The sequence below is a fragment of the Pongo abelii genome, chromosome 1, assembly GCF_028885655.2.
Source record: "Pongo abelii isolate AG06213 chromosome 1, NHGRI_mPonAbe1-v2.0_pri, whole genome shotgun sequence".
In the NCBI taxonomy this organism is placed as follows: Eukaryota; Metazoa; Chordata; class Mammalia; order Primates; family Hominidae; genus Pongo; species Pongo abelii.
This window is the reverse complement of record NC_071985.2, coordinates 31,926,158-31,952,368: the sequence shown is the minus strand read 5'-3', so window position 1 is coordinate 31,952,368 and position 26,211 is coordinate 31,926,158. Positions and strand designations below refer to the sequence as shown.

The 26,211-nt window shown below is 35.8% G+C and overlaps 1 protein-coding gene across 5 annotated transcripts in view; it reads right to left on the bottom strand.

Moving 5' to 3' along the window:
* GPATCH2 (G-patch domain containing 2) overlaps positions 1–26,211 on the bottom strand; it is a 202,254-nt gene that overhangs the window by 51,431 nt on the left and 124,612 nt on the right. For 3 of the 5 annotated variants that reach the window (XM_054520354.2, XM_024252597.3, XM_054520370.2), the window contains exons 7-8: positions 19,136–19,175; positions 12,450–12,520 (exon numbers count right to left, since the gene is read on the bottom strand). The exons of the other annotated variants lie outside the window; for them this stretch is intronic. In XM_054520354.2, coding sequence (XP_054376329.1) covers positions 12,450–12,520; positions 19,136–19,175 — 111 coding nt within the window. The remainder of the gene's footprint in view (positions 1–12,449; positions 12,521–19,135; positions 19,176–26,211) is intronic. 5 annotated transcript variants of the gene reach the window in all.

Below are 26,211 nucleotides of genomic sequence, written 5' to 3'. Positions count from 1 at the left end.
TAAAATACTCTTAAGTAGAAAGACTAAATGATGAATGGATAAAAAATAATAACTGCAACAATTTTTCAAGACATAGTAGAAGAAGATATAAACAGAAATAACAGAAAGTTAAAAAGTGGAGGAATGAGGTTGAGGCATAGTTTTTAATTAGTTTTCTTTTTGCTTTATGCAAACAGTGTTGTTATAATCTTAAAATAATGTGTCATAAAATAGTGTTTGCAAGCCTCAGTGGTAACCTCTAATCAAAAAGCCTACAACAGATAACACAAAAAAGAAGCAAAAAACTAAATCATATTACCAGAGAAAATCACCTTCACTAAAAGGAAGACAAGAAAGAAAGAAAGAAGAGAAGACCACAGAACAACCAGAAAACAAATAAAAAATGGCTGGAGTAAGTCCTTACTTATCAATAATAACACAACGTAAATGGACTAAACTCTCCAGTCAATAGACAGAGAGTGGCTGAATGGATAAAAATTCAAGAGCCAACGATCTGTTGCCTACAAGAAATACACTTCACCTGTAAAGACACAGATTGAATGAAAATAAAGAAATGGAAAAAGATACTCCATGCCAATGGAAACCAAAAAAGAGCAGGAATAGCTATATTTATATGAGACAAAATAGATTTCAAGACAAAAACTATACGAAGAGAAAAAGAAGATTACGTAATGATAAAGGGGTCAATTCAGTAAGAGGGTTTAACGATTTTAAATATATATATGCACCAACACTGGAGGACCCAGATATGTAAAGCAAATATTATTAAAGCTAAAGAGAGATATAGGCCCCAATACAATAACAGCTGGAGACTTTGGTCTGGGCAAAAATTTCTTGAGGAATACCCCATGAGCAAAGGCAACCAAAGCAAAAATGGACAAATGGGATCACATCAAATTAAGAAGCTTCTGTACAGCAAAGGGAACAATCAACAAAGTGAGGAGACAACTCACAGAATGGGAGAAAATATTTGCAAGCTACCCACCTGACAAAGATTAGTAATCAGAAAAATAGGGAGCTCGAACAACTCTACAGGAAAAACAAATCTAATAATCTGATTACAAAACGGGCAAAAGATTTGAATAGACATTTCTCAAAAGAAGACATACAAATGGCAAACAGGCATATGAAATGGTGCTCAACATCACTGATCATCGGAGAAGTGCAAATCAAAACCACAATGAAATATCAACTCACCCCAGTTGAAATGGCTTATATCCAAATGAGGTAATAACGAATTCTGGCAGGGATGTGGAGAAAAGGGAACCCTCTAATGCTGTTGGCAGGAAAGTAAATTAGTACAACCACTATGGATAACAATTTGGAGGTTCCTCAAAAAACTAAAAATAGAGCTACCGTATGATCCAGCAATCCCACTGCTGGGTATGTATCTAAAAGAATGGAAATCAGTGTATCAAAGAGATACCTGCACTCCCATGTTTGTTGCAGCACAGTTCACAATAGCCAAGATTTGGAGGCAACCTAAGTGTCCATTAACAGATGAATAAAGAAAATGTACATATACATAATGGAGTAGTATTCAGCCATTAAAAATAATGGTATTCTGTCATTTGCAACAATATGGACGGAACTGGAGTTGATTATGCTAAGTGAAATAAGCCAGGCACAGAAAGACAAACGTCAAAATCACAATGAGATATCATCATGTTCTCACTCATTTGTGGGATCTGAAAATCAAAACAATTGAACTCATGGAGATAGAGAGTAGAAGAATGATTACCAGAGACTGGGAAGGGGAGTGGGAGGGTAGCAGGGAGGTGGGGATAATTAATGGATACAAAACAAATAGAAAGAAAAAGACCTAGTATTTGATAGGACAACAGGTGACTATAGTCAATAATAATTTAATTACACATTTTAAAATAACAAGTCTAACTGGATTATTGGTAATACAAAGGACAAATTGTTGAGGGGATGGATTCCCCATTTTTCATAATGTGATTATTATGCATTGCATGCCTGTATCAAAACATCTGATGTACTCCATAAATACACATACCTACTATGTCCCCACAAAAATTAAAGTAAAACGAATTTTTAAAAAGTCAATAGGCAATATTAAACTGAAAACTTCAAGAAATAGCAATATAAATATGTAATACTAGAAATACAGAGGTCAACAGAAGATAGCTAAAACAGTTGAGAGTAGTTTCCTTTCAAGAGTGAAATTAGAGAATGGTAAAGAATAGGGCTGGGGCCCACTGTATTTTGTTATAAGTTTACAGAACAATTTAACATTCTAAACTATGTATAAAAATAATGTGATCGAAAAATTCAACTTAACAAGTGCCTAGGGCCAGGCGCAGTGGCTCATGCCTGTAACCCCAGCACTTTGGGAGGCTGAGGTAAGAAGATTCTTTGAGGCCAGGAGTTCAAGACCAGCCTGAGCACACAGTGAGACTCTATCTCTACAAAAAATAAAAAAATTAGTGAGGCGTGGTGGTGGATGCCTGTAGTCCCAGATAATCAGAAGGCTGAGGCAGAAGGATTGCTTGTGCCCAGGAGTTTGAGACTACACTACGTATGATGAGCTATGACTGTACCACTGCACTTTAGCCTGAGAGACAAAGTGAGACCCTGCCTCAAAAAGCCCAAAAAACAAACAAAAAGCAAAACAAAACCAAGTGCTTAGGAAACATACAAGAAAAATAGAAACAATAATAATACAGTCATCATAACAGCTAACATCCACTTATTTGTTATTGTTTATTCCTTACAACAATGCTATGAGGTAGGTACTACCATTTTCTCTATTTTATAGATAAATAAACTGAGAGAGAGAGAGAGGGTCAGTATTTTGCTCAGGATCACCCAGTTAGTAAGTGATTAAACTGGAATTGGAAGTCAGGCACTTCAGTTCCAGGGCCTACGCACTTAATCAGTGTGCTCTACTCCTTAGATTTCATTTTAAATTTATTCTACAAATATTTTATGCAACAAACATTTATTGCCTAATAGTGCCAGGTACTGTTTTTGGTACTGGGGCTACATGAGTGAGTAAAACAAAGACCATGTATTCATGAAGCTTAAAAAGAGGAAAAATAGAGACAATAGGGAAGACACATAAAGCAGGGAGAGGGGACAGGGTATGATGGTACTGGTGGACGGTGGACCTTACACTAAGCAGAGACTTGAAGGAAATGAGGAGAAAGCCATATGGGTACTTGTAGACAGAGTGTTCTGGCAGAGGGAACAGCAGGTGCAAAGGCCCTGAGATGTGAGTGTGGATGGTGTGCTGGAGGAACCACTAAGAGGCCAGTGTGTCTGGAGCTCATGGTGAATAAGAGTTGAAGTGGGAGGAGATGAGGTCAGGGAGGAAGCCACAAGGGGTGAGTCACATCACATGTAGTCTTGTAGGCCAAAAAGAAAAGACTTCAGTTTTTACTTGGAATGAAAGAGAAAGCCACTAAAGATTTTATTTAAAAAAAAATAGTTTGAAGAGTTTTGACAGTTTCCCTACCATCCTGGTGCCTGACATACATAAACTTCAAATACTTAAAGTATACAATTTGATAAGTTTTAACACATTCATACACAAGTGAAACCATCACCATAATCAAGATAATGAACATATCTATCATCCCAAAAGTTTCTTTGTAGCCCTTTTTAGCCCTTTCCTCCCACATCCCCCGGTCCTCACCCCATGTCTGGGCAACAACTGATCTGCTTTCTTTCACTATGTATTAGTTTACATTTCCTAGAATTTTACATAAATGTGTTATGTGTATCAATTCTTCATTCCTTTTTATTGGTGACTGAGTTGCTTTCCACTGTATGGATATACCAACATTGTTTATCCATATACTCTCTATCGAAGTTTTAGTATATATTGGTTGTTTCCTTTTTGCTTTTACTATTATGAATAAAGATGCTATAAATATTTGTGTACCAATCTTGTTTTGTTTGTTTGTTTGAGACAGTCTCATTCTGTCTCTGTCGTCCAGGCTAGAGTGCAGTGGTACAATCTTGGCTCACTGCAACCTCTGCCTCTCAGGCTCAAGCAATCTTCCCACCTCAGCCTCCTGAGTAGATGGGACTATAGGCATGTGCCACCATGCCTGACTAATATTTTTACTTTTTGTAGACATGGCATCTCACTATGTTGCCCAGGATGGCCTTGAGCTTTAGAGCTCAAGCAGTCCTCCCACTTTGGCCTCCCAAAGTGTTGAGATTACAGGTATAAGCCATTGTGCCTAGACCCCCATTGCTTTTTTTGGAGACAGGGTCTTGCTCTATCACCCAGGCTGGAGTGCAGTGGTGTGGTGTGTACAAGTCTTTTAAGTATTCACGTGGAATGCATAGTAGGTCTACGTTCAACATTTTAGGAAACTTCAAAACTGGTTTCCAGAATGTAATATAGTACATTCATTTTGTTATTTTAGCTATTCTAATTTTTGTGAGTGATACCTCATTGTGGTTTTACTTTCCATTTTCCTAATGAGTAATGATGTTTAACATCTTTGCATATGCAATTTGCCATTTACATATCTTCTTTGGTGAAGTGTCTATTCAAACTTTTCCTTATTGTTTAATTGGATTGATTTCTTATTATTGAGTTTTCAGAGTTCTTTACATATTCTTGATATAAATGTTTTATAAGATATGTGATTGCAAATATTGTTTCCAAGTCTGTGGCTTTTCATTTTCTGAAGTGTGGCTTTTCATTTTCTGAAGTGTCGTTTGAAGAACGTAAGTTTTAAATTTTCATAAATTCCAATTTATCAATTTATTCTTTCCTGGATTGTGTTCTGAAGTTTTATCAAAGAAATCTTTGCTGAAGCCAATGTATGTTGGTTACTTTTAACCAACATACCAAGTCAACTTGACTGGGTCACAAGGTGCCCAGACATTTGGTCAAATATTATTGTGTCTATGTCTGTGAGGGTGTTTCCAGATGAGATTAACATTTGAATTGGTAGACTGAGTAGATTTATCTCCTAAATGTGGGTGGGCCTCTTCTAATCAATTGTTTTTTAGAACACAAAAAGGATGAGTAAGAGGAACCTCCTCCTACCTGACTACTCAGGTTGAACATCAGTTTCCTGCTTTTGGATTAGAACTAAAAAATTGGTTTTCTTGGGTCTTGAGTCTGTTGACTATCAGACTAGAAGTTACATCACAGGTTTTCCTGGTTCTCAGGCCCTCAGACTCAGACTAGATCTACACCACTGGTTCTCCTGAGTCTCCAGCTTGTCAGCTGAAGATCTTGGGACTTCTCAGTCTCTACAATTGTGTGAGCCAATTCCTTCAAATAAATCTTTCTATATATAATTATTTATATATATACATAGGATGCATATATACACATGTGTGCATATATATGTATACACATACACATGCATATGCACACAGGTGTATACATATATACACACGTACACTTATATACACATGTGTATACACATATGAACATATGTGTGTATATGTGTGTATAGAGGTGATATATGTACATATGTATATAAATACATAGGAGTTATAGGTATATATAGGATGGATATATATCTATATCCCATATAGATACATATGTATATGTGTATATAGATATATATATTTATTTATATGAACTCAGTTTCTCTGAAGAACCCTACCTATAAATACACCAAAGTTGCAAAGATTTTCTCTTGTGTTTTCTTGAGGTTTTATATGTTTAGGTTTTACATTTAGGTCTGTTATCCATGTGGGTTAAGTTTTCTATGTGGTATATACACATAAATATATTTACTATAGAAATTGGCTCATGTGATTATGGAGGCTGAGAAGTCCCACAATCTGTGGTCTGCAAAATGGAGAAGTAGGAAAGTTGGTGGAGTAATTCAGCTGAGAGCTAGGGAGTAATGGGGTAAGACTTCATCTGAGTTTGTGGGCCCAAGAACCAGGAGTGCTGATGTCTGAGGGCAAGAGAATATGGATCTCCCAGTTCAAGAAGAGAAAATAAATTTGCCATTCCTCTGCCTTTATGTTTTATTCAGGTCCTTAATAGATTGGAAGATGCCCATCTGCATAACAGAGATCTTTACTCAGTCTACCGATTCAAATGCTAGTCTCTTCCAGAAACACCCTTACAGAAAAACCCAGAAATATTCATTGAGCAGCTATATGGGCATCTCTTAGCCCAGTCAAATTGACACATAAAATTAACCATTACATGGCGTACGGTGTTAGGTGTGGGTTGAATATCTTTTTTTTTTTTTTTTTGCAAATGACAGTATACTTGATCCAGTACTATTTGTTGAAAAGACTGTCAAACTTTCTCCACTGACTTTGTACGTTCGTGAAAATCAGTTAGTTGTCTGTGTACATGTGGCTGTATTTCTTGACCTCTATTTCTCTCTAATGGTCTGTTTTTCTATCTTCATATAAATGTAGTCAGGCATCAATTAATGACAAGGATACAAACCTGATGGTGTAGCCTACTACACACCTAGGCTCTATGGTGTAGCCTATTGCTTCTAGGGTACAAATCTGTACAGTATGTTACTGTACTGAATCCTGTAGGCAATTGTAATACAGTGGTAAGTATTTGTGTATCTAAACATAACTAAACATGGGAAAGATACAGTAAAAATATGGTATTGTAATCTTCTGGGACCGCTGTCATACATGTGATCCGTCACTGACTGAAATGTCCTTATGTGGTGCATGAGTGTACCAGACTGTCTTAATTAATATAGCTTTATAATAAAGTCTTCAAATAACCTAATGTTAGCATTTCAACTTTATTCTTCTTGTTGAAAGTTGTTTGGGCTAAGTCCTTTGCATTTCCATATGAAATTTAGAATGAGCTTATCCATTTCCATAAAATTGCCTGCTGGGATTTTGATTTAGATAGTATTTAATCCATAGACAATTTGGAGAAAACCAATCTTAAGATATTGAGTCTTCTGACCCATGAACAAGGTGTATCTCTCCAGTTATGTAGATCTTAAGACCTAAATAAATATCTGGTTCTTAATTACATGTTCTTTTTCTTGCTTCATATTGTTAATATCTTCCTATATTTATTTTGATTAATATGTATCATGCTAATTATAATTTTGTTGACTCTCTTGTGCTAACATTTCTGCTTCTATTGGAATCTGTAATCCAATCAATTGTTTTTCTTTTGAAAAGGCTGTTCTTGTCAAATGTCTTTTTTCTTTTTGTTTTGTTTTTTGAGACAAAAACTATTGCCCACACTGGAGTGCACTAGCATGATCATGACTCACTGCAGCCTCGACTGCCCAGTTAGTTTTTAAATGTTTTATAGAGACAGAGTCTCACTATGTTGCACTGGCTGGTCTTGAACTCCTGAGCTCAAGTGATCCTCCCGCCTTGGCCTTCCAAAATGCTGGGATTACAGGTGTGAGCTACTGTGCTTGGCCTCTTCAAACATCTTGTCTTAGCCTATGAGTTCATCTTCCTCTGAGAACATTGGCTAGTCTGTCAGGCAGTGGTATGGGGAAAGCAACTGGGGTTGTGAGCCTTAGAGTAGAGAGGCCTTGGCACCAGAAAACCACAGTCATCACACCCCACCCCATGAAATAACCCCTTTGGTTTAAGAGAATACCTTTTCCCTCTTCTCATTCCCAGAGAGGAGCAGAACTAATTCTTCAGCACTGGGTTTTAGAGGGGCTGCAGCAAGGACATGATAATCTTTCACCTAGTTCCATCACTCCTCAAAAACAGCACTGTGAACTACTGAGTTTATTTCAGAAGACACTTAGACCAGAGGTCTGAGTCTTTGTGTGGGGCAGGCAGCAGTTCTCCCAAGGCAATGGCCAATGATAAAACAGTACAGAACTGTATTTCATATTTTATTCTCCCTGTATTTCATATTTTATTTTCCCTTAGCCAAGCTGGATTGCCTCCTGTCTCAAGTCAAAGCCACCCTGCTTTACATACACAAGTTTAAGATAGCACCTATAATACCAAGGGCTTCTTGAAGTTTCCTATGTATTTTCTCGTTCTAAATTTCTGCTGGGTTGATCTTTAAGGAGGTGGCAGTAATCCTGTACTTCAGAAACTTGATTGTAACAGGAGCTGGGACCGAATTTCTAATATAAATAAACATTTAAGGCAGTATAATTTCCTCCAATTACCATCTAATTGTAATCCACATGTCTTGATATTAATCTAGTTGCTTCTGACACATGAGTTGCTTGGAAGAGTACTGTTTTTTTTTTTTTTTGAGTCGGAGTTTCACTCTTGTTGCCCAGGCTGGAGTGCAATGGCCCAATCTTGGCTCACTGCAACCTCTGCCTTCTGGGTTCAGGCGATTCTCCTGGCTCAGCTTCCCAAGTAGCTGGGACTACAGGCAGGGGCCACCAAGCCTGGCTAATTTTTGTATTTTTAGTAGAAACAGGGTTTCACCATTTTGGCCTGGCTGATCTCGAACTCCTGACCTCAGGTGTCCGCCCTCCTGGGCCTCCCAAAGTGCTGGGATTACAGGCATGAGCCACTGCACCCGGCCAGAAGTGTACTTTTTAACTATAACCTTTTTTTTTTTTGAGACGGAGTCTTGCTCTGTCACCCAGGCTGTAGTGCAGTGGCGTGATCTCAGCTCACTGCAACCTCCGACTCCTAGGTTCAAGTGATTCTCCTGCCTCAGCCTCCTGAGTAGCTGGGATTACAGGCGTGCACCACCACGCCTGGCTAATTTTGTATTTTTAGTAGAGACGGGGTTTCACCATGTTGGACAGGCTGGTCTCGAACTCCTGACCTCGTGATCCACCCGCCTTGGCTTCCCAAAGTGTTGGGATTACAGGCATGAGCCACTGCACCCAGCCTTTAACTGTAACCTTCAAAAAAAAAAAAAAAATTGGTACTGATTTCTAACTGAATCACATTCCAGTAAAGGAATATATTTTTTATGATCCATATTCACTAAAATTTGTTGATACTAGCTTTATGGCCTGGTAAGTGATTGATTTTGTAAGTGTTAAATGTGTCTTTGAGAAGAATGTGTTTTTTCTACCAGTTTGGATGCAAGCTTTTATATAATATTACTAATTTCAGCTTGTTAATTTTGTGTTACAGAAATTTTCCATTTATAAATTTTCTGGGTGGCTTAAGCTATCAATAATAGCAGTGTTATGATAGTGGGTTAGTGAGTTTCTCCATGTACTCCTATTGCTCTTTGCTTTATACATTTTGAGGTTATTTGAGTGCCTATACACTGAATCTTTTATCCTAAAATAATGACTTTTAAAAACTTGGTAAAGTTTTTCTTCCTAAATCACTTTGGTATGAGAGCTTTCTTTGTAATGCATCTGGCATATATCCTGTTCCTTCTTTAGTTTTCCACCTTTCCTTGTCATTATATTTCAGGTGTGTCTTTTATAAAGAACACATACTGGATATTTCCAGTAAGTCCAACCTAGTTAGTTCTGCTTTTAACTGACATGTTTAATCATAAATTATTTTATTTTAATTTTTAAAAAACTATTTTTTTTTTTTTGGAGACAGGGTCTCACTGTGTTGCCCAGGCTGAAGTGCAGTGGCATGATCATGGCTCACTGTAAGGTCCAACTCCTGGGCTCAAGTAGTCCTCCTGCCTCAGCCTGCTGTGTAGCTGGGACTACAGACATGCACCACCATAGACTATTTAAAAAAATTCTTTTTTTTTGTAGAGACAGAGTCTTGCATGTTGCCCATGCTGGTCTCAAATTCCTTGTCTCAAGTAATCTCAAAGTGCTGTGGCTTAACAGGTGTGGGCCTCTTTGACCAACCAACCATAAATATTTCCTGTGATTACTGATCTCTGTGTGTGTGTGTGTGTGTGTGTGTGTGTTTATGTGTGTGATTCAATTGTCTAATTTTATGCTTTCTATGTATCTTATTTTCTCAATGCTTTTTCTTTTCTCTTCACTTTTTTTTTTTTTTTGGTAGAGATGGAGGGTCTCACTATTTTGCCCAGGTTGGTCTCGAGCTCCTGGCCTCAAGCAATCCTCCTGTTTCAGCCTTCCAAAGTGCTGGAATTAACTATATGTGTGAGCCACCATGCCCCTCACTTTTTAAAAAATGGATTATTTGAGGGGGGCAATATTTTAATTACATTTCCCCCTTCCACTGGTTTGGCAATTATATACTCCGTTTCTATTGACTTAGTAGTTATTTAGATATTTTACCAATGAATACTTAATGTAGTCTTATCAAGTATCAAATGCTTAACTGACTAATGAGGTAGACATCTTAAACAATTCAAGGATCTTACATTGGACTTTAACTATAATCACCAACCCTGCAAACTTAACATGCTATTGCTGTTCATTATTTTATTTTATTTTATTTATTTATTTTTTGTTTGTTTTGTCCATTATTTTAGATTGCCTTTAAGTCTTACAAATTGTCGGGGCACAGTGGCTCATGCCCGTAATCCTAGCACTTTAGGAGGCCAAGGCAAGCAGATCACCTGAGGTCAGGAGTTTGAGACCAGCCTGGCCAACATAGTGAAACCCTGTCTCTACTACAAATACAAAATTAGCCGTGTGTGGCGGCACATGCCTGTAATCCCAGCTACTTGGGAGGCTGGGGCAGGAGAATTGCTTGAACCCGAGAGGCGGAGGTTGCAGTGAGTGGAGATCGCACCATTGCGCTCAAGCCTGGGCAACAAGAGAGAAACTCCATCTCAAATAAAAAAAAATTGAGAAACTCCATCTCAAATTAAAAAACATTTTTTTTAAAAAGTCCTACAAATTATATTATTACAATTATCACTTTATAGAAGCAATGATTATTTATATAAACATTTTAATCAGTATATTGGCTCGTTATTCATTCTTGCATCTCAGAACTTCCTTCGGACTTTTATGAAATACACCCTTTAAAACTTCTTTGCAAAGGTCTGTAAACATTCCCCATTTTTGAAAATCTTTAAGTTATTTTATTTCATCTTTGTACATGAAAGATGGGTTTCCAGGTACATAGTTCTAGGTTGACAATTTATTTTCATGCAGCACAATGAGGATGACTGCACTGTCTTCTGGCCTCACCGATGCTACTGAGAAATCTGATATATCATTGTCATTCCTTGGTAGATAATTTGCCTTTTCTCTTGATTCTTTTAACACTTGTCTTTGCTTCTGGTCTACTATGGTATATTATTAGGTGTGGATTTCGTTTTATCTATTGTGCATGTTATTCACTGTGCTTTTTGTATCTGTATCTATGGGTTTATAACTTTTACCAGGTTTGGGAATTCTTAGCGACCATCTCATCAAATTTCATGTTTTTTTCAGCTATTCTATTCTTTTCATCAAGGACTATGATTGATTGTAACACAGATCTTCTATGTCTCTTAGGTACTCCTTCAGTTTTCCATCTCCTTGAATTTTTATACTCTATTCTGGCCCATTCTTCAGATGTATCTTTCATTTCACTAATTATCTCTTGAACAATCACATTTCTCATTTCTAAAAATTATATACATTTTTCACTTCTTATTGATTCATTTTTATAGTGATTTGTTGCTTGCTCATTTTATTTCTATAAACATCTCATCCATAGTTATTTTATAATCTATATCTTATAATTTTAGGATCTGGCAGTCTTAGGAGAAAATCTCTTAGTCATTTATGTTGACTACCACTGATGGTGAATTATCTCATTTTATGTTTGGTGATTTTTGGTTGTCTAAATTAGGTATGCTAGGTAGGATTTACATTTGCTTCTGCAGATACCCAGTGGGATCTCAGTTGGCATTAGTCTGCATCACATGGCACTTTGAGGCTGTATTTTGGTTACTTGGGAATGTTAAAGTCAGTGGATAGCACACTGGCACTGGGAAGCCATGGGATGCAACGGTGGCTGCTGAGGTCAGTTGTCTCTTCTTAAGAATAAAATAAATGTAAATATCAGGGCAGTTTTTCTAATCAACATTCTGACAAGAAGCGTAGCCATTTTCACCTAAACAAAAATTAAGTCTTCAGAAACACCATTTGCACAATTTGAAAACATATTGTCTAAAAAACAAACTGGGGGAAATTCCTTGTATTATGGAAAAAACTAACATTGGAAAAAATGAACAAGATTCTAAAAGCACTCTTTAAAAGAGACTACTTTCTTCCCAGTCTTCACTCATTTATATGTTATTAGAATACACATACTTCTCTCTCATAAGGTCTAAATGCCACTTAAGTTTAGGGAAAGAGATTAAGCCTATTTTTAAGATTAAAAATGAATTATTAGTGTAAATGCTGATCTAAAATTCAATAGTGAAGGGAGATAAATATTTTATTTTAAAAATTAATTATTTTTTACAAGTTTAAAAAATATAAATAAAATATCTTTTTATTCATTACTAGTAATCCTAAAATAGATTCCAATAAACAATACATAAAATATTTTAAGCTGACTTTTTAGAACCAAAGGCAACCTAAGAACAATTCATTACATTCTTATAGGCATAGAAAAAAAGAAAATGAATGAATAAAAAGTGATTTTGAATTGCTTACCTGCTGGCTGTTTTCACAGAACAATTTTTCTTGTGTCCTCTTTCAGCTCGATTATCTCTCAGAAGCTGATGCTACACAAAGTGTTAAGACAAAGTCATAGAAATAAAAATATTTTCATTATATTATTTTGCAAGTAGGAAAATAAAATATTCTCATTCAAAGGGACACTACTCATTTATTTGCATGGCTTTTTTTTTTTTTTTTTTTTTTTTTTACTGGTTTCTCTTAAAGCAAAAACTGTAAGTACTACTTTTTCTGGAGTTCAATAGTTCAGGGAGACAAGTTTTTCTTTTTAAAATTCATTCTTTATTGTCACTGTTGCAAAATTATCAGTGAAAGTTAGCAATCGAGTTCTTCCTGGACAGCTAAACTGCCCTCTTAGTCAGTTAAGATGTAGCCTGGGGATGGAAGCCTAGAACTCAGTTCTTTTTCTGGTTCACTGCAGTAGCCCTGGTTGAAGTAATGCAACCTTTCTTGTCAACGGCCTTCACTGTTGCATTCAGCTGTGAATTTTTTAAGGCTTTGTTACCTATGCTGACATAAAGAGCTAATATTATTTTCTCTGTACCTACTGGCCTAACATGGTAAAGAAACACGCTTAAAACATTCTTCTTCAAAGAAATTATTGGCTTGGAAATATATAATTAGAAAAAAACGTATTTGATTGCCTCCTCAAAATGCCTTACCATCCACTTCCCTTCACACTTGCTTTACCCTAACTAATTGGAAAGAAAAAACCAAATAGTCAATATTCTTCACTATGTGCTCACTCAAACTCTAGCTTATCTTATTTATGCAGAAAATATGATTATATGCAAGACCGGGCTAAAACGAAGTTGTACAGAATATTAGCAATTAACCCCAACAAAAATAAAAGTCTTGTAAGTAATAATGCAGGATAGAGCTGGGTTCTAATCCCAGCTGGGCCAGTAACTAAAAAGTCACTAGGTTCCAATAATAGCTTTACCATTTACAACCTGTGTAACTTTAGGCAAAGTACTTAACTTCTCTAAGCCTTGGTCTCCACCTGTAAAATGGAAATAACAATAATATCTACCTGTAAAGCTATTGTGAGTATTAAGTAATATAAACCATTTAAAATATTTAGCACTATAAAACTGGAACATAGGAAATGATGAGAAAGAATATGGCTTAAATGCTATGATTATAATTATGATGATAAGTAATGGGACTGGCTCTCGGTAGGTATTATCTGACCAGTATCAATAATTTCTAATGATGAATAACTGCTTTGAACTGTCCAATTACGTCACTTAGAATCAATTATTAGTTTACTTAGCTGTACTTGAGAAGGAATAGACCTTAATTAGATAATCAAGAATATGGTTAGGCTCATTCTTTCAGGAATGTCTGAACTAAATAAGTATTCTTAAATTTTCTCTTAAATACTACTTCTTTCCATCCCCATTGCCACCATCCTAGTCCAGATCACCATTTTCTCTGTCCTGGAAAAGTCTCCCAAATGATCTCCCTGCCTCCAGGCCTGCTCCCTTCTAATCTACTCTCCACACTGCAGACATTATGAGCTTTCTAAAATTAATCTAATTATATGACTCTATGGAGATCAAACTCAAAATCTTGTACAAGGCTTTCATGACCCTTCATAATTTGATTACATCTCTAAATTCATAATTTATTATGCTTCCTCCTACCCCAACCTAACCTTCTTTCTCCTAAATTATATATCCTAGCCATATTGAACTTCTTAGTTTGGGGTATGTACCATGCTGTTGCTCATCTCTGGCCCTTTGCTTGGGTTATGCAATTTGCCTACATCTTCAGGGTTCATGCACTGTGTCTGAAGCATTTTAGTGCTCAACAAATATTTGCTGAATGAATGGATGAATGAAATAAAGGAACAGGAAGTGAGATCTGGTATCTGATATGTAGCTGAAGCCATATCTCATTATTACTACTTATAGAAAAGAGCGACCAGTTATCTTAAATCCATTAATCTGAAAGTGTTTCAATTTAGAAACACTTCGTACCATGAACACTAAATTGTTTCTGAAAATAAAGAAAATTAATTACTTTGGCATTTCTAAGTCAAGTGCCTTTTAAAATATATATATACAAACCAACATTTGTGACACAGATAGCTAGAAGTAAGATGATGAAATCTCTACCTCTACCTTAAATTAATAATAATAGTTAATAGTTAATTATGTTTTCTAATTCTAAGATAAAAGACAGATACTTGAACACTATTCCTGAGGCGTGTGTTACAACAGTTCAAAAAAAGAACTCAAAATCCCAAACACAATGTTATGGAAAAAAAAATAAAAAATTTATAGTTTAGTTTTGAAAAATGCAATTTTAAGGACCAAAATAAACATTAGGTTGTATCTACTAGGTGTGGATAGTTCTCCGAGAGGCCACCAATCTGGATGAACTTAAATGAGATAGCACCCTCTCTGAACGTTGATGTTATAGCTCCTTTTATTAGATTTATATGATAATGTGTTTTCTTCCTCAAATGTATAGTTTTGATGGACTTTGTACATAAAAACAAGTCAAACAATGGCATTACTTAATGCAATGCATCTATATGTATAAAACCCATCACAAACTTATCTCACCTTATCAATACAATTATACATCTGGGGACACCACTGCAACTTTAAAAGGAAGCTCAGATAAAACTACAGAGATCTCTGGGTCATGAATCACAAGTTAATATGTGAGCTTAGATCTTTTATGGGGCAAAGATGAAAAAATTAATCTAACGTGTTACTTGAACAACATATATTTGCATTTAGAAGGCTCCTGGCCAGGTGCAGTGGCTCACGCCTGTAATCCCAGCACTTTGGGAGGCCATGGCGGGTGGATCACCTGAAGTCGGGAGTTCGAAACCAGCCCAGCCAACATGGCGAAACCTTGTCTCTACTAAAAATAGAAAAATTAGCTGGGCACGGTGGCAGGCGCCTGTAATTAATCCCAGCTACTCAGGGAGGCTGAGGCATGAGAATCGTTTGAACTCGGGAGACGGAGGTTGCAGTGAGCCGAGATTGCGCCACTGCACTCCAGCCTGGGCGAAAAAGCGAGACTCTGTCTCAAAAAAAAAAAAGAAGACTCCCAACATATTTTTTTAAAAGGTCAGATTATGAATTCAAAACAAACCAGAATCCTTGATCCCTGCTCTAATAAGCAAGAGCAGCTCAAAAGACTGAAAATTTTTTCATTTTTCTTCTTGATACATATTTTTTTTTTTCTGTTCCCTCGGACTCCTATCAGTGTCACAAGTGAGGTTGCTTTTCTGGATTCTGACTCAATAATGTCAACTCTGATCAAAAACAGAACTTCTGAATATGGTGCGAAGTGCTTCTTACCTTCCAACTTTCAGATTGCTGGACTTAGGCCAAACGAAGATACAATCCCCTTATTAGTGACCTGCAGGTGTATATTAAAAAATAACTCATATAAGAATTACATTAAAATCTATAAGTAAAAAACCTAGGTACACAATTGGAAAAACTGCTGAATTAAACCAGGAAGAAAAGTATACCTTGTGGATAATGGTTTTTACACTTAAAGAAAAGGAACTAAGAGTTTCTGTGGCTATTCATGACATTTTTCAAGATTATTAAAAGTCTCAAATCCCAAGAGGAAAGGCAAAGAGCAGAATTCTCATTCCCCACCAATCCTCTCTTTACTACCTGATTATACATAAGGCACTCAAGCTCAAGAGTGCTTCTATTGGCAGCCACTGTTCAGGTAATTCCTCAAATGTCTGCAAAATAATTTCAAGTCTCTTCACACTCAACAGTGTCCTCAAAATTAAAAGGGGAACTAAGTAAAAACTAAACTATGATCTGACTCACTAAGACACTTCTTGTAAACTCAGTCAAAATGTCTCAAGGAAGCAAAGCTTCAGAATTAAAGAAGACAAAACAAAAAATGATGCTTCCTATAGTGGCCTTTCCCTCTTTCCTTCCACCCCTGAACTAACTTTGACATTTTTCTTTTGTGGCCTTCACAGTGCTTTCTCTATGGTTTTCTGAAACATTTATCAACATAGTATAATTACCGCTTACCTGCTCCAGACTATAACCACCTCAGGGGAAAAACTATGTTGTTTTTTACAAATATCTCTTTTAATAAAAATAGAGAGTACTCAATAGATAGTGGCTGGTGAGTAAGTTATTTAACAAATGTATAGTAAAGGCACGATCACTATGTATGGTAAATTGAAATGGGACTTAGCACTGAAGAATAGCAAGAAAGAAGAATCATTAAGATGGAGAAAGGAGTGAGAGATGGGATTTAAAAAGTAGGGTTAATATTATTGTTTCTTTGTGTTAAGTTGGTATGAGAAAAACCTAAGGTAATCATGCATGCTAATTAGTCATTCATTCAACAATAAATTAAAAGATTTTATACTCCATGGTCTTGCATTTCATCACTTGCACCTAACTTTAAACAACAGTTTAGTTTGCTATACAGTTAGGTCTGAGTTGAACTAAAAAATTATCCCTTACTTAAGTAGAATGTATCGTACATATACATACATGTACAATTCATTGTCATTATTCAGATTCCATATACCTACTTGCTAACATTTATTTGTAACACAAAAACCAATACTTCCCCTGCTTTTGCAGTCATTTGCAGACATGTGTAGGCAGAGTGGTAAAAATCTGAGTAGCCTCTAACACGTTTCCAGTTGATCTCCAGCCAGGTGACACGGCCTTGTTTCAAGCTCTCATAGTATAAACAACTGTATTTCTTGCAGTTGTTTTATGAGTGTTTTGGTTTTTTGTTTGTTTGTTTGTTTTGCATAATTGTGCTTCTGTTGGTGACTTCACTATTTAAAATGGCCCCAAGCATAGTGCTAAAGTGCTATCTAGTGTTCCTAAGTGCAAGAAGACAGTGATGGGTCTTAAAGAGAAAATATGTGCTTTAGATAAACTTCATTCAGGCACGAGTTATAATGCTGTTGGCCCTGAGTTTGATGTTAATGAATCAACAACAGACATTAAATAAGGTGTCTTTAAACACAAACACACACAAAACAAGGTTATGTATTGATCAGTTGATGAAGATGTGACCTGGGGCTCAAAGAAACCAAACCCTGTATTTCCCCTACAAGCAATGGTTCAGCATTCATTGATTCAGTGTTTGAGTTGACTACATAGAACATAACTACCATATGTAACAAGAATTAACTGGATTAATTAATTAATAATCTACCTAGTAAGGATACAGATCTGAAATGGCACATCAAAGTTTAAGTAAAAAGCTGATTCAAAAATTGGTCAAAAAGATTCAAAAAGATAAAAAAAATTGGTCAATTTCTTCCTTATAAGGTATTAGCTATTAAAGGTAATTTTTAATTCCAGAATAAAGCTTGGCTGGAAGCAACCAGGTATACCATAGTCTAAAACCTAGATTTATAACATTGCTTTAGTACTTCTCAAGTTCTAAAGGGTAGAAAATGAGCTTTATAAAATTATATTTTCAGATGAAATATGTCCTGATGCAACTTAATACTAAAAGCAGAATATTATTGTAAGCATTGTACATAGAGGGATATGAACCATTTAGGAAAGCAGAAAGTCTAATTTTTGTATTGTAAATAATAAGAGGAACACATCGTAGATGTAGCTTAGCTTAGTTAATTCTGAATTCATAGAAATAGTGGCACATAGTCCATTATTAATGTGAGAAGTATCTTTAAAGAGGTAACTCACTCTCATGCAAAAAAGCAAGTCAAAAAATCATGAAAATGAAAGGTATTTCTATTAAGCTTATGTGTGTTAAAAAATAAAGAAGCGTTCAAAATGAAGTGCGTAGCACCTTCCTTTTATTAGTACAAGGAACTATGGTATATGCAACAGCTGTGAACCTGCTGCTCAACCCAAGAAATCAAACATTATAGAGTAATGTTACCGACTACCGTTAAAGCACAAAGTCCTCTTTACTACCTATATTTCTCTGCCTACCCCTCAGAAGAAATGATTCCTGAAGATTTGAGGTTGACCACTCCCCTTTATTTTAAAAATAACTTTTATCATTCACAATAAAAGATAAAAACTTTGCAAGGATGCAAACCCTAAAATGTATACGCTTTAAAACATCACAAGTTTAAGCATGCTTCCGAGAAAGAACTAATATAATCAAGGAATAACTGATGATTTTATATGTAAAAATAACTGTAATGAATGTCAACTTCTCACTAAGTCAACTAATCATTGTGCTGCCATGTATACCAGTAAGAAATTTAAAAAAATTCATGTAGAAATATAATGTAAAAGTATAAGAAACTCTTCCTACCTTCTAAACTTCAGATACAAATATTCTCTTCCTGGCTGAACTTAGATTTAATACAAATTAATTTTTAAGCACAGGTAGTGTTTTGATAACTTAACTTTGTGAAAAATAAAGATCAATAGTGAGGTCCTACAAATGAGTGAGTTTCAGAGTCTTTCCATGGAGGTCACAAGTATGACTGAAGACAGTGGCAGTAAAGGAAAGAAAACTCTCATGCTGATTAAGGATCATGCATTTATTTGGTCAGTGTATTAACCGTTGACATAGTTAACACCTTTTAAAATGAGCGGGGATTTGTATTTTTTCTCATAAAGCTGATCTACTCTCTTGAAGGGAGACAGTTAGATATTTGAAAGAGGCTAAGTAACTTCCTTTTGGATTACAATGGTCCTTACCTGGTCATGCTCTGTCCTAGCCCCAGGGCTAAACCAATGGCTGCAGAGGAAAGAAAAAGGCAGTTAGAGGGAACCTAACTAAAAGCACATGCTCTCACATGATCAAGCCGCATGTGCTTTAAGAAATTTGTCACCAGCAACAGAGCCTTAAATATGCTTTATTTTAATGGATATTTCATGTAATTCTAGACTTAGACCAATTTTGACAGAAATGTAAAAGTGCTCATAACCTGGTAATTTTCAATTTAATAAGCAAACTGTGTTAGAATTACATTTCCATTTAATTATGTTAACATAAACTGCTGGGACTGTATTCATTTTATGAATCAATTCTGGTTATAAAATCTACAAATGCTGTCCTTTACCACAACTTAATTATAGCATCATTACAACAAATTATGACCCTTTGATTGTTGGAGTTATAAAAAAAAGTTTAAAATACAACAATATTACATTATCTAGCTATGCCCCCAGGAGCAATACACAAAGCCCTTGATATGAATTCTGCAGCATCAGCTGAGGTACCTTGGACCTATTCCCTCCACCGTTATAACAACCTAGATTCTGGCTGAGAATAAGTTCAACAACATTAAAAATATAGAAGTCACTGCATCATCAAAGCCTTGCCTTCTCACATAGCCTAGCCCAGCCCATTTTGCTTCAGCTGCCCCTGGGACTCTTAATACTGATGTATCTGGCAATACCTTTTCCACGGGAGTTGTTATCATTAGCTATGCGCCCAGTCCTCTGGAATTATTCTGTATAAAAAAACTAACTATAAACATCAAGGACTAGGAAATTGAGAGAGGTATTATGGCAAATCAATCACTAAAGACCCACAATCACAGGGAATGATACTAACATTACTATTAATGCTACTTATGATTTCAACAACCATAATACCAAGTACCTCTATATACTAAGCACGTGACATGTTTTATTTCCCATCTTCATAAAATCCTTACAAGGTTAGGCTGATGTTCCAAATACAGAAATGAGGGCTCAAAATGTTAGCTTACTTGCATAAGGTGTGTTTTCACCACACCACGCTGCAGAAGGGCAAGGGGCTAGAAAGGGTTTACATCTCCTGGGACGCTCTAAGACTTCTTTGCATTCTCTAGCCTCTGTGGTATTAAAATCAGGAACAAACAGCCTCTACATTAATAGGCCTTGTTTAGGCATTAATATATTATTTCTCAAGCTCATAGATAGTGATAGTGATGCTCCCAGGCAGGTCAAATTCCACCAGTGATGGGGGAATGGACATTTATTGGTATTAGTAAATAACACCTGGATTAATTACCAAATTAATTAATCTTTCATTGTAGTTCCTCTGACAGCTTGACTAAGATATTTCCCTTCTGTTTTGGATTGTGCCTTTTTTTTTTTTTTATTTAAAGACAAACATTTTTCTTAAATCAAATGCATACACACAGTTTAAAAGAAAAAAACTAAAAGGATTAAAAACAGCAATTTCTTGTTCCATTTATCCTGACTCCTAAGCTCTGTTGAGAGACACCACTGTCAACTCTTTTAGTCCTTTCATTTTGTATTTAATGCTATATTTCTAAAGAATATGGTTATACCAATAGCTTGTGATTCATTGATTTTAGATGTGAAGTACTGACTTTCTATTATCATAGACTTAGCTCTTTTTTAACTCCCAACCCTCTATTTCCAATTATAGCATCTTTTTCATTAATCAGTTGTGAATACAGACATATTATAACTACATGAATACTTTCTGCTGCTAAGCTTTTCTTTTTGTTTCTCCTAAAGTTGATATTTGTCTTGTTTTTGCTATTTTTTCTATGTACCTGCTAGCCTTCTTAATTTTTCTAAGTACCTGCCAGCCTATCTTTATTACATTCTTATTCTTATCACTATTAGTTTTCAAATATTAAAAAATATCTGAAAATATGCCCATCCCTTACTCCTCCCTCCTCTTCAGCCTCCAGTGATCTCCTCCCAAAGCCCTCTGTCTACTTGGTCTTATCTGAGCTGTTGTTCTCCAGATCTGTCCTGGAACTTCCTTGGCTCTCATTGGGTGTTCACGTCATTTCTCTCCTTTGCTGCATCTCTTGTTTCCTTATCCCGCAGCTTCTCAGTTCATTTCCACCTTTTGCCGAAGAACTCACTCAAATAGTGAGAATGGTTGAGAAGTGTATTGTTTGAGTTGATTTTTTCCCGCTTGTTTGTCTGTTTTCTTCTTCATATTCTTAAGTTTTCAACAGGCCAATAAAAAATGCTTATTTTTGTTGTTTTGAATGTGATCTGGATTTTTTTCCTCTGGATGCTGTTAGAAGATTTTAATTTCTCTAGTAGTGAGCATTTTTCATTTACTGTGTTGGGTGAGACCTTGCAATCTGGAGATCTGGGTCCTTCAGTATGAGAAAATTTGTTTTTGTTTTTTTTCTCTCTCTGGAATGCCTAATAATTAAATGTCAGAACTTCTGAGCTGATCTGTTAGTTGTTCTTACTTTTTTCCTCCTAAAATTTGTCTTTTTGTTTGCCTGCTAAATGATTTATCAATCTTTACAAGAAATATTTATTTTGAGATAATTGTAGGTTTACGTGCAGTTGGTAGAGATCCTGTGCACCTTTATCCCATTTCCCAAAATGATAATATTTTGCAAACTATAGTGTAACATCACAACTAAGATACTGACACTGATACAGACTAGATACAGAACAATTTATTACTACAATGATCCTTCATGTTGTCCTTTTATAGCCATACCCATTTCACCCCAACCCTGAATCTCCTATATTTAATCCCTGTTAACCCACTAACCCATTCTCTATTTTTATAACTTTGTCATTAAAATAATGTAACACAAATGGTATGATACAGGATGTAACCTTTTTAGATTGGCTTTTAAACTCAGCATAATTCTCTGAAAAGTCAGCAAAGTTGTTGCATGTATCAATAGTTTATTCCTTTTTATTCTGAGTAGTATTCCATTGTATGGGTGAACATTGTTTAACCATTCACCTATCGGAAGACTTCTGAGTTCTATCCAATTTTGGGCTATTATGAATAAAGCTGCTGTTAACCTTAGTGTAGAGGTTTTTCTATGAACAGTGTTTTTACTTCGGTGGGATCAATGACCACGAGTGCAATTGCTGGTTAGTATTGTAGTTACAGGTTTAGTTTCATGAAAACTGACAACATTTTCCAGAATGGCTACACGATTTTATAATCTCATCAGCAATGTATGAGTAATCCAGTTTTTCCACATCCTCATTGGCATTCGATGCTGTCACTATGTTTTACTTCAGCCAATCTGATAGATATGTAGTGATATCTCATTGTGGTCCTAATTTGCATTTCTCTAATAGATAATGACACTAAACATCTTTTTGTGTGCTTATTCGCTATTTGCGTATCCTCCTTGGTAAAATGGATGTTCATGTTTTTTGTCCATTTTCTAACTAGATTGTTTTGCTTTTTAACTGTTTTATAACTATTACATTTTGAAAGGTCTTTATATATTCTAGATACTAGTCTTTTGCTAGATATGTGGTTTGCAAATATTTTCTCTCAGTGTGTAGCTTCTTTTCATTCTTTTAAAGTAAATTTTCCAGAACACTAGTTTCAAATATTGTTGAAAAGACTATTCTTCCTCCACTGAACTGCTTTTGCACCTTTCTTAAAAATCCATTGACTATACTTGTGTGTGTGCAGGGGGAGCTATTTTTGGGGGTCTCTATTCTGTTACATTGATTTATGTGTCTATCCCTCTACCAATACCACACAGTCCTGAATACTGTAACTATACAGTAAGTCCTGAAATCTGGTAGGATGATTCCTACAACTTTATTCTTTTTTAAAAAATTGTTTTTGCGATTCAAGTTCCTTTGCTTTTCCATATACATTTTAAAATAATCTTTGCTATATCTACAAAAATCTTGCTGGGATTTTGATAAGAATTGCATTAAACGTAACCATCAATTTGGGGAGAACTGACATCCTTACTATGTTGAATCTTCCAACCTATGAACCATGAAGTCTCTTCATATTTGTAGATCTCTTTTGATTTCTTTCACCATTTTAATCCCCCATTTTATTTTTCATTTCTTTTACTTTTTCTTCAACATGTATGAAGAAAATGTTCAAATATTCAATAAAGTTAAAAGCGTCTTAGAATGATACCCATATACCACTATCTAGATTCTACTATTAACATTTTACTCTACTTGGTTTATAAATTATCTGTCTTTCGCATCTTTTGATGAGCAGGTCCTTTTTTCCTGTTTGTTCCTCTCTTTATACTGAAGTCTTTTCTCAAATATCTGATGATCCTTACTTATCTATTCAATATTTAAAAGGCACTACAAAACTGATCAGAAGACCTTTTTCAACAAATAAGTTTATCTACAGGATGATCATACAAGTATCTCCTCACGGTGGAAACTTACAAGGTTACTATCTTGTCTATTTTTCTCAGATTAGTAAATTTCTGAAGAAAAGAAAGATTTACTTTCTTGACTGAGACATACTATTTCAGCTCCATGTCCCACCCAATTTATAAGTTTTCAGATTTTCCAGGGCCTGTGAGGGACAAATCAGCATTTATTTCATCAGACTCTTAAGTTTATATTTATTCTACCTGCTTATTTAGGTACAAATCTCCAAGTGCTTTCTAGCTCTAGAAATTGGCTGAAATCTCTAACCTGCTGAAGTGTCCCCTCTTTGTTTGTGTGTTTATATCTCTTTTCTTCTTTCTAGTGGAATTTGGGTGGGAAGAATAAAAATAAATGCAAACCCAAGAGACAGTGGTATCTCTGGAGCCATGAAGAAACTTTTTAAGAAGGAAGTAGTCACTGGTGTTAAATATAGAGAAATCAAGTCTGACAGGAACTGAGAAAACACAACTGGAGGGGCCACTCGTGAACTTTTCCAGAGAAGTATCTAGAAAGTGATATGGGAAGAAATCAGGATTATAATATCATGGTAGGGTGGAGAAGAAGGGACTATACTGTAATCTACTCTTTCTAGAAGTTTGGCTTTCAAAGTTTGAGAGAGAGAAAACACATTAGAGTTAAAGAAAATTAAAGGGGAGGTTAAAAAATGTAGTAGATTATGAAAGAAGCTTTTGGAAAGGAAAATAAACTTTCAGTCAAAAGCATAGGTGTTACGAGTTAGCCGTGGACAGGAGAAGAGAGATCTTTTCCTCTAAGTCTAAGAAAAAGGGGAGTGAAAGTATATTTGGATAAGTTTATCCAAATTTAAATAGCAGACTTAATGAGCCTAAAGAACACAGGTAGTGAACATAGGATAAAAAAGCTGAAAGAGTATTAGGTTGTGGTAAGAAAATGGTATAAGACCATTCAAAATTTCAGAGCTCTATTAGTTCTGGGTGATGGTTATATATAAGAGCAGCCAGGGGAGTTTCTCAAGTAGCAGTCAGATGAAGCACGTTGGATTCCAGGAGGAAAAAAAAAGTGTGCTAAGTGCCAGCATGTACTATTCCATCCAACCATTGGTCATAGGAGTACCCAACTTGCATTGAGCCCTTACTAAGGCAATTTAATCCTTAAACTACTCTAGGGGCAGTTACTATTACCATTCTGCAAATAAAAAAACAGGCTCAGAGAGATTAAGAGGTTTGCCAAAGATTTCATAACTAAGCAGCAGAGCGGGAATTCAGTTAGGTCTCCTGATTCCAAAGCCCAAGTCCCTTCCAACCATTACACATGTTGCCACCAGTTAGGATAGCTGAGGTTGATGCAGGAAAGAAAGACCAATTCAAGTGCCAAAGTCCTGTATGAATGAGGGCAAATAAGGAAAGGTAGGTGGTAGTATGAATCTCAAACAACAAAAAAAGTTTCACCCAGGAGTAAAAAAGGAATAATAGGAGGCGAATGGCTTCCTCCTTTGGGCAGCCTGTTGAACTCACCCTGGCAGATTTAGATGCTTCCTTTTCCAAACTCCCAATGTCTCTGCCGATATATCCACTAAAGCACGAATATATTCGTATATTGCAGTTGATTATTTATCCTAATAATAAATCAGAGGTCCTTGAGAAAAGGATAATGATAATAACACTAACAGAAATAGTGGTAGTAACTAGAAAATGTGGTAGAAGTAGTAATCAAAGTTGCAGTAAAAGCACTATCACCACTCAATAAGTGTTGGTTGTGTGCTGGTTATCATTCTCATGGCCATACATGAATTATCTCATTCAATTCTTACAACAACTTTATGAAGTAGTCCTATCACCTTTCAAGCTCACACAGCTAGCAAGTACTGGAATCAGAACTTGAATTCAGTCTGTCTGATTTCATATCTTGTATTTTTAACCATATACTTCCCCTTCATTTCCTTCAAGTACTATCATGTTTTAGGGGCATAATGGAAGGGTTGGTTATCTTTTTCTTTTCTTTCTTTCTTTCTTTTTTTTTTGGTATTGCCAGAATCCAGCACAATACATGGAAAATAAAAGTTACTTAATAACTTTCTAGTGAAAAATGAGCAAACAAGGAAACACCTTGTTCAAGGAAGTAGCATCCTTGAAAGTCAGAGTCAAGTTTATGCAAAGACAGAGGAAGAAAAAAATGCTCTGAAAGAGAATGGGTATTTATTTATGTGTATTTACACTGGAGCCAAGGTTCCACACGGGCTTCATGGAGAGACTAACAGTGATAGAAAAATCTGGGAGTAGGGAGCACAGAAGAGTTTAAAACTGATCAACTATAAAGAATGGCTAGGCTCAGAGACACAGGCAGATTGCCTGTCCTCACAATTCATAAGGGTTGAATGTGGTTTCCAAATTCAGTTCTCCCTCTAGGACATAGACGCAGTTTAGGGAGGTCTAGGAACTAAGCCTGGCATATTATTTCATTTAATCCTCACCGCAGCACTGCTGATAACGGGAATAGTTATCACCTATTGAGCCCTCAGTACAGTGCTCTTTCAAGTACAGTAGAGCAGTTGTGGTTGGTAACTCTGTGGAGTAGAAATAATTTTTTTTTTTAAGAATGACCAGAAAATAAACCTTTAGGAAAGAAGGTTTTAAAAACTAAAATCTCTGCAGATGCAGAGTTCCACACTAATTCCTTCTCACTGTTCG